The sequence below is a fragment of the Enhydra lutris genome, unplaced genomic scaffold, assembly GCF_002288905.1.
Source record: "Enhydra lutris kenyoni isolate GAN:26980312 unplaced genomic scaffold, ASM228890v2 scaffoldscaffold36, whole genome shotgun sequence".
NCBI classification, from domain to species: Eukaryota; Metazoa; Chordata; class Mammalia; order Carnivora; family Mustelidae; genus Enhydra; species Enhydra lutris.
Window position 1 is genome coordinate 434,567 of NW_019154120.1, and position 13,827 is coordinate 448,393.

General features: G+C 63.5%; 1 protein-coding gene across 7 annotated transcripts in view; it reads right to left on the reverse strand.

Annotated features, from left to right (window-relative positions):
• Positions 1 to 216: 216 nt before the first annotated feature.
• Positions 217 to 13,827, reverse strand: part of LOC111154232 (CTD phosphatase subunit 1) — a 58,624-nt gene continuing 45,013 nt past the window's right edge. For 2 of the 7 annotated variants that reach the window (XM_022513709.1, XM_022513708.1), the window contains exons 12-13: positions 13,428 to 13,585; positions 217 to 5,045 (exon numbers count right to left, since the gene is read on the reverse strand). In XM_022513709.1, the coding sequence (XP_022369417.1) occupies positions 4,904 to 5,045; positions 13,428 to 13,585 (300 nt within the window). In that variant the 3' untranslated portion in view covers positions 217 to 4,903. Of the gene's footprint in view, positions 5,046 to 13,427; positions 13,586 to 13,827 lie in introns of those variants that run through there. The other 5 variants (XR_002641074.1, XR_002641073.1, XM_022513711.1 and 2 more) reach the window with 4 other exon arrangements.

A 13,827-nucleotide genomic window follows, 5' to 3' on the forward strand; every position in this document is an offset into this window, starting at 1 on the left:
CCCCCAGAATTCAGGACGGAGGACAAAGGGATAAGGGGTGAGAAGTGACAGGAAGAGAGAACAAGGAACCCCAGAACGACGAGGAAGAGCTCAACAAAGCCACTTCCGATGAACGGACACTCGTGCGGGGACGGTTCCCAACCCAGAATCCCCAGGAGACAGGCCGTCCAAGAAACCCTGAGATAAGACAACACGATAAAGATAAAAATCCTGAAAGCATCCGGGAGGAAAGGGCGGGACAGTGGGTGGGGCTCGGCGTGCCTCGGGGTCCGCGCGCCCTGACCCGGTTGGGACGGGCCAGTGTCGGCGATGACTAAAGCCAGGAGGACTGGTGCGGCGCGGCGAAGACGGCTTTCGGGTCCGCGAGGGCTCGGGCAGCCCAACTTACCTTCTCAGGCCGCACACAACACACCAGAACTCAAATCACGAGGATCGTGAAACTGTGGTTAAAAAAGACAAGAGGGTCTCCCTTTGGAGCCAAATAGGGGCAAATTTTGCGGCGCGGGGCAGCTGCTCTGCCCACGGAGAAGGCGTCCGCACACAAGTTCGTGTGGAGACTTTCCCTGCAGCGACCACCACCAACGCGCCGCCCTCCTGCTCTTCGCTGCAAACGCTCCCAAACCTACTTGGAAAGACGGTGGGGCCGTGGCTGTGTGCCGGCCGCCTCAGTGGGGGGTGGGGGTGTCTCTGTGCGTGTCTGACGTCCCCGCAGCTCGCCCTTCGGCAGGGGACACTGCAGACGTGCGGAAGGCTGAGCGTCAGCTCGGAAGCACGGGGACAGCGCTCGCATCCCGACCCCCGTCTCTCCCACTGTGTGGGTCCGTCTGGCGCGAATCCCAGGCATCTCCTTCAGGAAGTTCCTGACAACTACGGACTCTCAAGAAAGCTCGTCCTCTCACGAGCGACGGTCGAGTCGCGGACCCAGGCCGCGTTGTCAGGCCACGTGCCTGCCCCTTGCCGTTGGTTTGTATCGCGACCCAAACAAGCCCCATGCGGGGAGCGGCTGGTGCGCTCCTTGGCTCCTTAACCATTAGGGTCCCTCCATTTCTTCCTTTTTTCCCCCTTAGAAATTATGTTTTAAAGGAACCAGCTTGTCTGTCTCTAGAAATTTCTGAGTCTGGATTTGGGCGCTGGGTTAGATGGAAACACGGAGGCACCGAGTGCGTGTCCCCCGGTAGGGGAGGCCGGTCTGCGGAGCTGCACGCTCGGGGTCCTGGAAAAGGCACCACCACAGGCACCGAGGGGCCTCGGAGGTCGCCGGGGGACGGCTTAGGAGGGAGGGAGCGAGCGCGTAGAGGACTTTCAGGGCAGCAAAACCACTGTTCGGTGCTGTGATGGTGGGTTCACGACGTCATCCATTTGTCTGGACTCACAGAACACCCACCACGTTACCCCAACGCAAACCACGACTCTGTTCAAGGACGCGTCCGTGTGGGCTCATCGACACAGACGCACGACCCTGCCGGGGGATACGGATAATGGGGAGGCCGTGCATGTCTCAGGGGGCCAGAAGACGATGGGAAATCTCCATACCTTCCCCTCAGTTCTGCTCTAAAAAAACAGTCTATTAAAATAATATGTATAAATGGACTAAAACAGCACATTGAAATGTTAATGTGGTTAAATTTAGTGCCAGGATTCTAGCTATTTTTCTTCCTCTTTGATGTGTGTATGTTAAAAGGTTGCAATGAGATTAATTTTAAAAAACAAGGGAAACGATTTCAGCCAAGTACAGAAAAGGCTGTTGTGTGACCGTGAGACCCGGGGGGCGTGAGGGTGTGTCTCGTCTCCTCCTTGGTACTGGTTTTCCAGCTGCGAGGCACTTTCAGGACAGAAAGCTGTGCGTACAAACCAGGCTGCGGCCTTGCACGAGCGCACACCCGCAGGCAAGCACAGGCGCCGGGCTTCACAGACACGACTCCACGCCGTGAAGCTTCCCGTGCACAGCTGTGCAAGTCCCAGTGCGTTCGGAGTGGCAAACCCTCCGGGCCAGAGCCTCGGCCGGTGCCGAGCAGGGAGCAGGGGTCCCCGCTTGGCCCCGACTCCGTGCCCCCTGCCGGACATGGCCTGCAGACCGGGTAGGGGCAGGGCTGTTTGGAAACATGAAAAACTCAGGACGGGAGATCCACTCACAGTCACGCAAAATTTCAACATTCTATTTCCCACAGAAGAAAAATTTCATTGAATTTCCAGTTTGATTTTTCAATGTTTGTAAATAAACGGCCTAGAATTTATTACCTACTCGTGCAAAGGTTTCTTGTGGACCGAGAGACCTCTCTTCCCATTCCCCAGCACACATCTCCTTACGGCCCTTCTCCGGACCACAGAGCTCCCAACCTGACATGCAGGGAAGCGGCTGAGTCTCCTGTTGCAGCTTCGGAAGACGACGCACAGGCTCTGTGTCCCCTGAGCAGACGGCAGTCGCCGGTCCCACCCACAGCCTCAGCCCGCTCCCCCACCCACCACCCCTCTGCTGCAGCGGGGGAGGCCCTGAGCCCCACAGCTCCCCCACCCAGGCTCCCGGGGGCAGGAGGGCTGGAGTCTGTTTAAAAGGTAGTTTTGTTCATTTAGGGCACAGACACGTTATGAAACAAGTACACCGAAGGCCAGATGGTTGGGGCAGGCCATCGAGGGCACCCCCAGCCGTGTTCCTGCCCAGCTGTCCCACAGGGCACGTCCCCACGTGGACGCCTGCTCCCGGCCAAGTCAATTCCCGGCGCCCAGAGGAAACCACCACCTGGCAGAGAGTCGAGCACCTTGAGGCTGCGGGAGAAGCCCGAGCAGCGTCACGGCCCCGGCCTAGCAGCTGAACTCACGACACGGGCGTCCTTCGTGGCAACAACTGGCCGACCTGTGTGTTCTCCTGCTCAGTTTAGCTTACGGCTGGGCCTCGCCTTCCCTCCCCAGACCAGCTTCTCGTGGTCCCAAGGCTGTGGTTTTTCCTTCCTGGTAACACCAGGTCCGGGTCTTTCCCTCAAATCCGGCCACAGTCATTTTCCCGTTGCTTACTGGGGTGCTTGGGATACCGGGGTATCTGAGCACTGAGGAGTGGCCTTGTCTCCCTCCAGGACCTGCAGGAAGGGGCCCAACCACCCGAGAAGGACACTACTTCTGTCCCCACCCTCCTGGGTGCGCAGGGCCCCCACCTGCCACTCGGGAGCCCACAAGGTCACCCACATGTGCCTACCGGCAGCAGCCCAGGGCCAGCCCCACGGCCTCTGCTCACACCCTTTTTATCACAGCTACCGATCAGCACCCGAGCCCTTTCAGAAACCATGGCCTGAGGCTGTCTGGCGTTTAAGGCGGAAACCTCCAGCTTCTGCGCTTCAGCACCGCTGCCCTGCCTCCGGGTCTGCATCGCGGTGCGCGTTACAGAGGCTCCTCCTTCCCACGCCAGGCCCTGCACACCGCCCTTACTGCCGTTGCGGAGAGAGGAAATCAACAGCTACGCTCACCTCCTGGAGAACACGGCCACGGCGGTGCCTCGATTGCTGGACGTGTGCCTGCCCGCCCGCCCATCCTGTGCGCAGGGTGACACCCCCACACTCCCCCTGCCCGGCACCAGACGTGCAGACGGGATCTGAGCATCATGCCCCATTGTGTGAAGACCCACTGAGTGCAAGTAGCAGAGCGATAGCCCAAACTCCTGGAGGGGGATTCAGGTTCTTAATGATGCCTGAGTGGCCAGTGAACACCTAGAACCAGCTGTACCTGAAGCTCCGTCCATCGCTTCTCCGACAAGTGAGTATCATGGCACGGTTACCTGAGCAGAGCCGTGATTCTGTTACCTGCGCTCGAAGGCAGTGCGCACGGCACACAGTCTTAACCCAGCCTGTTACCGCGGACTCCGCGAGTGGTCCAGAAAATGGGGAGGAGAGGCTCGCGCAGCTGATCTATGCTGGAGAAGGTGCACTCCGCCAACAGCGTCTTTGAGCAACACCTCAGACTGTTGCCGAGGTTCACGAACACATGCCGGGTCACCTGCAGCCCAGAGTCCGCCGCTGACAGGAGGTGCTGTACGGGCCATCTCAGAGGAGGTGGTGAGACCACCCCCACGGGCAGCGTGACCAAGGCTCGCACCCAGAAATCTCTGGGCGCTGTACCAGCTCCTCCTGGAGCTGCATGAACGCAAGGGCCCACGGGTCAGACCCGGACCCAGCGCCAGGGACCAGGTACCATCAGGCTGTGTGGGGGACACGCCGTGTGATGAACCGTTCTCCAGCTTCTCGGATAGGCTCGGAGCTGCCTGGGGTCCTGGGGTATCTCAGATCCAGCGCTTGTCACCTGAGAGCGGCCAATGACGGAGACCCTCCGCGTTCTCAACGCCTCGCTCCAAGTACCGCGAAGTCAGTCCCACGGGACGGCCTGCAGGACTGAGGCAGGTCTGTTCTCCCAGCGACACCCGCAGCGGCTGGACGCGCAGCGCTCTCGGCCCCCCAGGCCGCGGGGAAGGCCGGGCGCCAGCCGCTCCTGCTGCAGCGCACCAGAACAAACTTACAAAAAGGAGTTTTATTCAGTGAAAGAGAAATCTGCTCGGTGGGTCAACGCGAGATCGATATACAAAACTTTACACCTGAGTCCCGGGGGAGGACCCCGCGCCCCCCGCCGCCCGGCCCCCACTGTGCACTCTGGCTGCCGCCCGCGTCCCGCCTGCCCGATCCGCACCAGGCTGTGCAGGGGGCGGCGACATCGGCGGCACCCCGCCTCCCGGGACACCGTCCCTTAGAAAAGTAGACTTTCCATAGCAAAACCTCTAAAAACACCTATTTCTGCAAAATTATGTGGTTCTGTATGTGGAGCTCCGCAAATACACACGTCTTTCTGGAGAAGAGAGAACATCTGAGGGCCGACGCTGCTGGAGCCCTGCGGGGACGGAGCGCCCGCCCGCCCTGTGCCCCACAGGTCACATGAGGTCGTTGAGTTCTGCCTCAAGCGCCGCGGCCATCTCATCCGCCTCCGAGCTGCTGCCCTCCTCGTCCTCCCCGCTGGACTCCCCGCTGGACACGCTGCCGGCGTCCTCCTCGGGCAGCTTACGCTTGTGGCCCCTGCAAGACAGACGCAGACCGTGAAAGGCTCTCAGCAGGGGCAGGCACGCATGGCACCGCAGCACCCACGCCCCCAGCACAGCGTCCGCGCCCGGCACACACACACATGCGTCCACCCCGCAGGAACGCCCCGGCACCAGTGTCCATGCCCCGGCACACACAGACGCGTGCACCCCACAAGAACACCGTGGCACGCACACCCCCACATGCTTGCACACACGCCGCACAGCACTGTTCTCTGGGGAAGGTCACTGCAAAGCGCTGTCCTAGTTTCACGGCAAGAGCCAGCTGGAGTGGACGGCCAAAGCCAGCCGACCCCGGAGCAAGGCACTCGCTCTGTTCCCCGTGCCACCGGGCCCCGCAGAGACGACCCCACAGCAAGAGTCCAGCGCACACGAGGGAGTCCCAAGCAGGTGACAGGACAAGGCTGGGACACCATGAGTGCGGCAGGTGTGGCTGAGGCCCGATGCCCAGCCCTCCACCTGCGGAGCCGTGACCTGCCTTCTTGGTAGCACTCCAAGGGCCACCAGACGCGAACCAGGACGCAAAGCACCAGCAGAGAGGCCGGTCTGTCCGAGGAACCAGCCCGCCGCCCGCACACCTGGAAGCCAGGCGCACCCCAGGTGACCACACGGGGCCAGCACACGCTCCACTGCCCCCAGACTCCCCGCTCCCGAGTCCACGTCCACACGAGCTACCCTGATCACAAACTAAGGGCACGGAAGGTCTGTTTGGCAAAGTCACAAACACGAGGTCGGGGAGACTATCTGCATCACTAGGACTCATGGGACCGGAGACCGAGAACACAGAAGAAACTTTTGCAAACCGGTGAGACAATACACCACCCGTGAGAAACACTCCCGAACCTGAAAACAGCACCTGTCAGAGCTCAAGAAGGACAGAAACCCTGAGGACGACTCGGGAAGCAGGACTACGGCGTCCGTGCAAGGGCTCAGGCTGGCGACGGGGAGCGCGGGGGCTCATGAGCATGTGGGGCCGAGGCGTGCGGTGGGAGCCCTGCGTCCGTCCGTCGGACTTGAATCCCCCGTCGGGCCCAGACCAGGCCCGGGCGCAGCCTGACGGACACGCGGTCGGTAACTCAGCAGTGTTGCTTCTGGGCTTGCAAGACGTCCCGAGACAAGGTCCCTTCCGAGGATTTTACTTTCGAGAGAGAGTGCGCGTGCGTGTGCCAGCCAGGGGAGGAGAGACACAAGCGACTCCTCGTGCAGCCTGAACCGCGCGGCTCGACCCCACGGCCCTAAGCACAGCCCGAGCCGGAATCGGGAGTCAGTCGCCCAAGCGCCCAAACAGGCTCGCTGAGCGGAGAAGAGGCCGCAGCCACAGCACCCGCAGGCCGACCGCTGACCCGCTTCATGTGCGGGCGGCAAGGGGCTGTCGAGCGGCTGCAGGGGCGTTTTCGGTGTCCACACGGCTGACAACCCCACTAAACCCGTGTCCCGCGGGGCACTGCGCGGGAGGGCGAGCGTGGCTCGGGTGGGCTCGGTGCCCAGACCTGCAGGAACGCGTCTTGGCTGCCGGCACGCGGTGGAGGTCTGCCAAATGTGCCAGTGATTGTGAGAAAACCTGGGAGAACGCGGCTGGACCCCATCCTCCGGACACCCCGTCCTCCCGGCTCCCGGCCCCCAGCCCCGCCTCAGCCTGCAGCCGGAGAGCGCGCTGGGGGACGTGAAGGCTTGTCTCCCGTCGCCCCACGATCTACCGTCAGGATGAGCGCCCGGTCCTGGGCTTCCACCCGCCCCCGGGAGTCGTGGCCGGACCGGGAGCTCACCGCGCGCTGCGTGGACACACACCGTCACGCCGTCTGGTCCTCTGGTTTGCGCAGAGCCGGCCTCAGGAAGTGACAAACGCGACCGACTTCCCTCGTCGCCTCCTACGAACGGTCTGATTCTCACGGAGAGCCCCGTCCCCACCCAGGTTCCCTTTCATCCCTTTGAGAGCTTGAGGCAAAAAAGCAAAGACAGAGAGTTCCTGCTGCTGGGGACGGAGGCCCTGAGTCCAGGAAAAAGCTGGACCCACTGCTGTGAGGACGCGGATCAGAAACCCCAGGAAATAGCTCAGACGACCCCCCCAGGCAGAGGCGTGCCGGCGGGAGCGGGATAGCAGAGGGAGAGCTCGGGGAAGAGCAGGGACCCCTGGGGTCAGGACCAGGGCAGGCGGAGAAGCCGCAGATGGCTCGGAAAGTTCTCTCGAAACCCCCTTACTATGACGGTAATTTAGGGTAAAATCTTTTGTGAAAACCTTTCTTGTTTTAAAGAAAAATTTTATTCATTTATTGACAGCAAGAGTACACAAGTAAGGGAAGGGGGAGAGGAAGAGGGAGAAGCAGGCTCTCCGCAGAGCAGGGAGCCCAAGGCAGGGCTGGAACCCAGGACCCTGGACTGTGACCTGAGCCAAAGGCAGCTGCCTCACCGGCTGAGCCCCAGGCGCCCCGTGAACCTTCCGCCGGCTCTAGAACGTCTGAGGCCGTGGTGCCCGGTCGCGCTTGGTTAGTAACGAAGAGCAGAACTGAACTTTACTAATTGAGAACGACCTCGAGACACCGGAGTGGCTCCATTGTGCATCTGACCCCTGATTTTGGTGCAGGCCGTGATCTCAGGGTCATGGGATCGAGCCCCAAGTGGGGCTCCATGCTCAGCAGGGGGTCTGCTGGAGGCTCTCCCTCCCCCCAAAAACTCATCTCCAGAATTGGAAACGGGCGGCAGGTGACAGCCAATATGCCCCTCACAGCGCAGGGCTCGCGACACACTCACAGACGGACCCTGTGGCGAACGGAGAGCCTGGGACACCCAACTCTGGAGTCCGGCGGGAGCGCGACGGCAGCATCGGCACACGCTTCCTCCTCAACGTTCCCGCCTCTGAACGCGCTGCTGGCGGCCGCCCTCCGGCACCTCGAGCTCGCTGTCCCTGGCGCGTACAACGGGTCCCGCGACTGCGACAGCCGCGCACATGTGGGTGTCTAACGACGACCAGCACTCGGTGTCCACAAACCATGTGCTTTCCACTTGCCGGTTAAAGCGGCTTGGATTTTAGCAGAAAGAAAGGAGCCGCCGTGCTGCCCTCGGCGAGGCCACTGCCCGGGCAAACACACCTGTTCCGTGTGTGCGTGTGCGCAGGGGAGGGCCAGCACGTACGAGGCCCACTGGGCCGCTCCCTTCTCAGACGCGTGCGCGGCCCAGAGCACGTGTGGGCGCGCTGGGTGTCTCCTCACCCGTGAGCGTGGCTGCAGGGAGCCTGCCTTGCGCTGTGAGAGGGCACCCGGGCCATCCGGTCGCCTGACATGTGGGGTTAGACACCCTCAGCCTACAGGGTGGCCGTCAACTCCCCGCTGTGCGGTCGGCCCGCGTGGGGTGTCACCGCGGCTGTGGAAGGCAGCTGGGCCCAGAGCGTGCAGACGGCCAGGGCTCCAGGCTGGAGGCCAGGTCCCCCGTCCCTGTCCGCAGGACCCCTCAGCCGTGCGCGGGAGCTGGGCCACACTCGTGCTCGAGCTGAAGAGCCCACGCTGCTGTGAGGCCAGGCTTGTCCCGCATATGGTACAGGGGTCTCCGGGGAAGGGGACCCGTGTGGAGTGGAGGGCATGACCCCAGCCATGTCCCCAGCGACTGTGTCCATGGAGAACCTGTCATGGGGCCTGCTCCAGTGCAAAGCTCGGTGCCACAGTGACACCGAGCAAGGCAAGAACCGCCAGCCCGTGCGACCAGTTCACGGAAGGACCGAGTGGACATCCACGGCTCCCACTCAGAGACACAGGCAGGCACCAGAGCAGCACACGTGGGACCCGACCTGGCAGATTCCCACACTCCCGCGCCAAGCGCACCAGCTGCCCCGACGTGAGCTCAGGGACGTGGCAGCCTGTGCGGCCGGGTGTGCCGTGCGCCTCCTCAGGTCACGACGTGGAGAGCAAGGACGCTCGCAGCCCAACGGCCCGGCCGGATGGTCTCCGAGAGGCTCTGCCGCTTTCTCAAGACAAACGCCAGTTCGCGTCCCAGGAACCACGGAGGGGAGTTTTCACCAGCAGAAACCAGGGGAACCGCCGCATCCCCAAGACGGCCTGTGGGAAAGTCCCAGCAGGCAGCGGGGGCAGCGAGCGGCCCGGTCTGCGGTCGGCGTGCAGGCGTCCGGCCAGCGTGTTCGCAGAGGGAATGTTCTCCGGACCACCTCTGTGGCGACTGACTTTGAAAAGCCTGCCGACGGCCAAGACGACATCTGAGCGCCCTCACAGGAGCAGGAAGGCACCAGCGACCCTCCCGCGCTCCACAGCCCAGTCTCCTGAGCGTCCGGCCTGGCGGGCACCACGGCTGGCACAAGTGTGCACTCAGGCGCTCACCCCCACCCCGTGACCACTGCCCTCACGCTGCAGCCTCGCCAGCTGGGGCCAAGAGGGCGGGGTCCTCTCACGTGGCTCCTTCTCCCGACGGCGTGGGCTGCCGTGGGGGTGCTGGCGTGCCCCACCATCGTGTGTGTACGTGTGGGGGGTGACGGAGCAGCCACCGGTCTGCCTCCCACCTCTTGGCCCTCGCCAGGACGGACAGCGGTGGCCAGCCTGAGCGCTGCCCGCTGCTCACCCCGAAGCAGCACACGCAGGCCCGACAGTCGGTCTCTCTCGGACCACCCGACCTGCTCACGCCACAGGCTCGAGGGTGGTGCGGCTCTGACCCCGTTCGTCTCCCCTGCCCGCCGGGACGCCATGGAACGGGCAAGGGCTCCTCGCCTTTCCTCCCGACAGGGGCTGCGGCACATGGTCAGGATGGGTGGTGGTCAACCCGAGTGTCCCCCGGTCAGACACAGGGATGGACTCTTCCCTCTGCTTGGGCCCCGTCATTCATGTGGTAGCTACGTGTGCCACGTGTCCTCACGAGCCGTACACCGCACGTGATTTCACATCTCACACGTGAGCGGGCGGACGGAAAGCACACACACTCAGCACGACACGTGAACTCTCCCGTTCACTGTTTCTTCCGAGATACGTCGTTCCTCCTGCCTCCACCAGCCAACGGCTGTCTCCCCGCACTGCTCGCCCTGCAGACAGCACCGCACACGTCGTCTTACACGTCTGCTCCTGCTGTTGGTTCAACGAAGAGAGGAGAGACGCGAGAACTCCCGGTGCCGACAACTCCACGGCGCTCTGCGGCCATGCATCTCCCGTCTCTGCGTGGCTCCGCGGCTCGCGGCCAAGCACGTCCTCCAGGATGTCCTGTGAGGCAAGCTGGCTCCTGGCGAATGCTCTCCGCCGCGGGCCGGGGACGTCCTCCTCTTGCCTTCGTTTCCGACGGGGTCCACCTGCTGCTGGTCTTCTCTCCCACACCCGTGCGGGCCCGGTCTCCACAGCAGCTGTCACACGTGCCCAGTCCCTGGCCGTCAGCCCGGCTACCACGGCGCGTGCAGGCGGGGCTGTCTATGCCGACCACCTCCCTCCCTGGAGCTGGAGGAGCTTTCAGGGTGTGTGTGAGAACGCTGTCCCTCCGCCCTGGGAGCTCTTCTGCCCCTGCCCCGCCGCGTCCCCCCGGCACCCGCAGCCCCCCGCGTCTAAGCGCACAGCCCAGGCCGCTGCGTGCTCTTCTGAGAACGCTCACTTCCCTGCTGCGCTTTGCACCGCTGGCCGCTACTTGCTCTCACTCCACGCGGCTCCCGGGGGCCGCGCTCCCAGCAGCTTCTCTGGGAGTGGAAGCCGGCGGCGCAGTTCCCACGCTGTGGAGGCTGGGTTTGGCCTCTCGCCGGCCGGGGGTGGCCGCTGTGCACCAAGGGACCAGCTGGGCTGTCTGGGCATGAAGACCCTGTCGAGCCGCTCGGCCACGCAGACTTGGCGAGAGGGGCTGCCGACCAGACACCCGGCGCAAAGCCAGCCCTGCCTTCCCCACATCCCTCACTTCGGCACCCAGTCCCCGCGAGCGAGAATAAAATACAACCGGACACGCACATCGGCCAACTTCTCTGTTACAGGAAGAAACAAGGTCCGCAAACCCAAGTCACCCGCGATGGCTGATGGGGAGCCGCTGCTGTCTGACTCTGCTGCGGTCGGGGGTCAGAGCCGTGCGGCACCCCCAGAAGCCCCGAGCTCCCACCACGGCCACACGTACAAAGCTCAGGAGAAGCAAAGGAAGGCAGGTGGGAAGGAGCACCGTGTCCCCAGGTTTGGGGATGACGGAAGCCGGCTCGGACGTCCCACACAGCAAGCAGAGCCTGAGCACCGTCTGGGGGTGCCCTGCTCTCCTGGCCTCGGGACAGGTGTGGACACCGGGCGCTTGCTGGGGGCTCAGCCCCACATCCAGTCCTACTTACGTCTGCCTGCCCCCCACCCCATCACGTTGGAGGATTTCAAGCTTCTTGTCGCCTTGCTGGCACCTTTGGTTTCGACGTTCTCCACAGCACAGGAGAAACTTCCAGCTGGAAGCCGGATGGCCTCTCCCTGAGCAGGCTGACCACCGAGACGCAGGAGACCTCCGGGCCTAAGTCCACACTGCTCCACCCGCCTGCAGGGCAGAAGGCCAGCACCCGGTCCACGCCAAAGGCTCTTTCTGACCAGCCTGGAGCCTGTCGTCAGTGGGCACGGCCCCATGGACACACAGAAACGAAAGAGCACGTGCGCTCTGGGGCTTGGTGGCGCACCCACGGGCCCAAGAGAAGAGGACACTTCTGGTGGGCTCCACCCAGGCCTTTCTGAATCTCAGTGAAAAATACCTCAATTTCTTTTCCACTCGACGGGAAAGGCGGTGGCGGCGTCCCGTGTCATGGGCACCAGCCAGCACCTGCAGCCCCGGCTCTGCAGACCCCAAAGGTGTCCCTGCAGCGGGACGAAGACACAGCCAGCACCACAACCCGGCAAGGGTTATCGGCACCTCATGCAGCATTTTAAACAACTAGTTCCTAGAACAACTCGACAGGGCTTCGTGCCTGATCTGGAAAGCTCCGCTGCGTGACAGGCAGGACAGCAAGTGCGCCGTGAGAGGCGGCTGACGTCCTCCTGCTCCGCAGCCCGGCATGTCCACGGCCCTTCTTGGAGGGACATTCCCACACGTGGGGCCACGAATCTCTGCGCCTTCTCCCTGTCTGCTGTTGGGACGTCTGGCCCAGTCCTGCTTTGGAACTGGACTGCTCACGTAGACACCTCTTTTGGGCTGTTTATTTACCCACAGAACGTCTTGGGGTCAGACCCGATGGGTCTGTGAGGACTCAGTGGGGAAAGAGAAGAGCCCAGGCACGGGGCGAGCACACGCATCTGTGTTCTGTGTCGGCCCCGTGCACTGGCTGACCTACGGCGACCCGAGACGGCACCACCGACGCCCCCATTTCAGAAGAGGAAACTGAGGCACGGGAGCTTTGAAGGCAGGCCCACGTCGTGCGGCTGGGAGGAGGCTCTTGGGACGCGCGTCTGCCAGCTTCTCATCGTGGGGGTCGACTGTGGCTGGGGTGGTCCTGCTGAACCCCCGCGGGGCGTGAGCAGCCGGGGCTCTGACGGGGGGCGTGCAAACCGCCCAGCGCACGGGGCAGGGGCGCAGTCCTCCCCGCGGCAGATGGCGGGTGCCACCGCGGACACTGTGCCGGACAGAGCTGGAGCAGCGCCGCCTGCAGCTGAGGGACACGGTGCCCCCGCGCCACTGTCAGGCTGGTGGGGGCAAAGCCAAGGCGGCCTGTCTGGCTGCGCAGTGTCTGCCTCCCTCACGCACGGCCCAGGAAGCTTCCGGAAGACACGCCGACTCCACCAACACGAGGGAGCAAAGCAACGAAGTATTGATGCCATGAAGTGGGGACTGGAGTCTGGAGGTGGCGAGGCCCGTCCCAGCACGCAGCGGGGCCCAGAGGCAGCTCGAGCACGTGGGGACAGTGGCTCGGGCTTTGGTGGGATTGAGCCGAGCCACTGGGGTGGGAAGACTCAGAAAGAGGCAAAAAGGAAGGAAACTGAGCAAAGAGCAAATGAGGTGATCAGATCCAAGTGAGACAAAAAGAGGCTTCGGAGAAGGAGAACCAGCAGGCCACCCTCAGTCCAGGAGAGGACGGGGTCAGCGTCAGTGCTGGTGGGAAGGCGGCTGCGGCCCGAGCGTGCTACCCACGGACGGGGCCACAAACAACAGGGCAGGGCAGGCCGGAAAGTGGGCGCCGTGCCCCCACGTGCCAGCCATGGCGCCACCTTGCCCTCTGCCCCAGGCTGGCCCTGCGGGGTGCCGCCACTAACAGCACCCAGGAGGTGCTCCCCCGAGGGGAAGAAACTGGGGTCCGTGAGGAATAAACGGAAGCCACAAGACGTGGAGAGAAATTCCTGTCACCGAAAGCAACACCTTCTGGAAACGCCCAGGTCTGAGGACTCTGTTCTGACTCCGTCGCACCCGCAGACGTCTCCAGGCCGGGCCCCTCCCCCCAGCCCCTCACCTGGGCCCCCGGCTGCCTGTGGTGGTCCTCTCCCCGCAAGGCGTGGCCTGCAGCGTGGCCTGGGGCTCCCGGGGTGGGGGCCGCTCCTGCCGCTCCTCCTCTGGCCTCTTCTTCTCACTGTCGCTGTCATCACTGCCCTCTCCTAGGATGTCATCCACCTGGCGGAGGGGACAGTCAGTGCTGGGACACGGCCACCGCCCATCCCACGGCCCACGGCCCCCATCCAGTCCCAACCGCACGCATGCACTCCTGGCGCATGGGCGGCATGTCTGGGTGGTGGATCGGCAGCCGCCAGGCCCTCAGCTGTGGGGGACTGGGGGGCGCACAGCAGGTTCAGGAGGCGGAGGGAGAGCCGACAAGGCCAGGCTGCCTGTCCTGGGCTCCCAGCACCCCACATGTG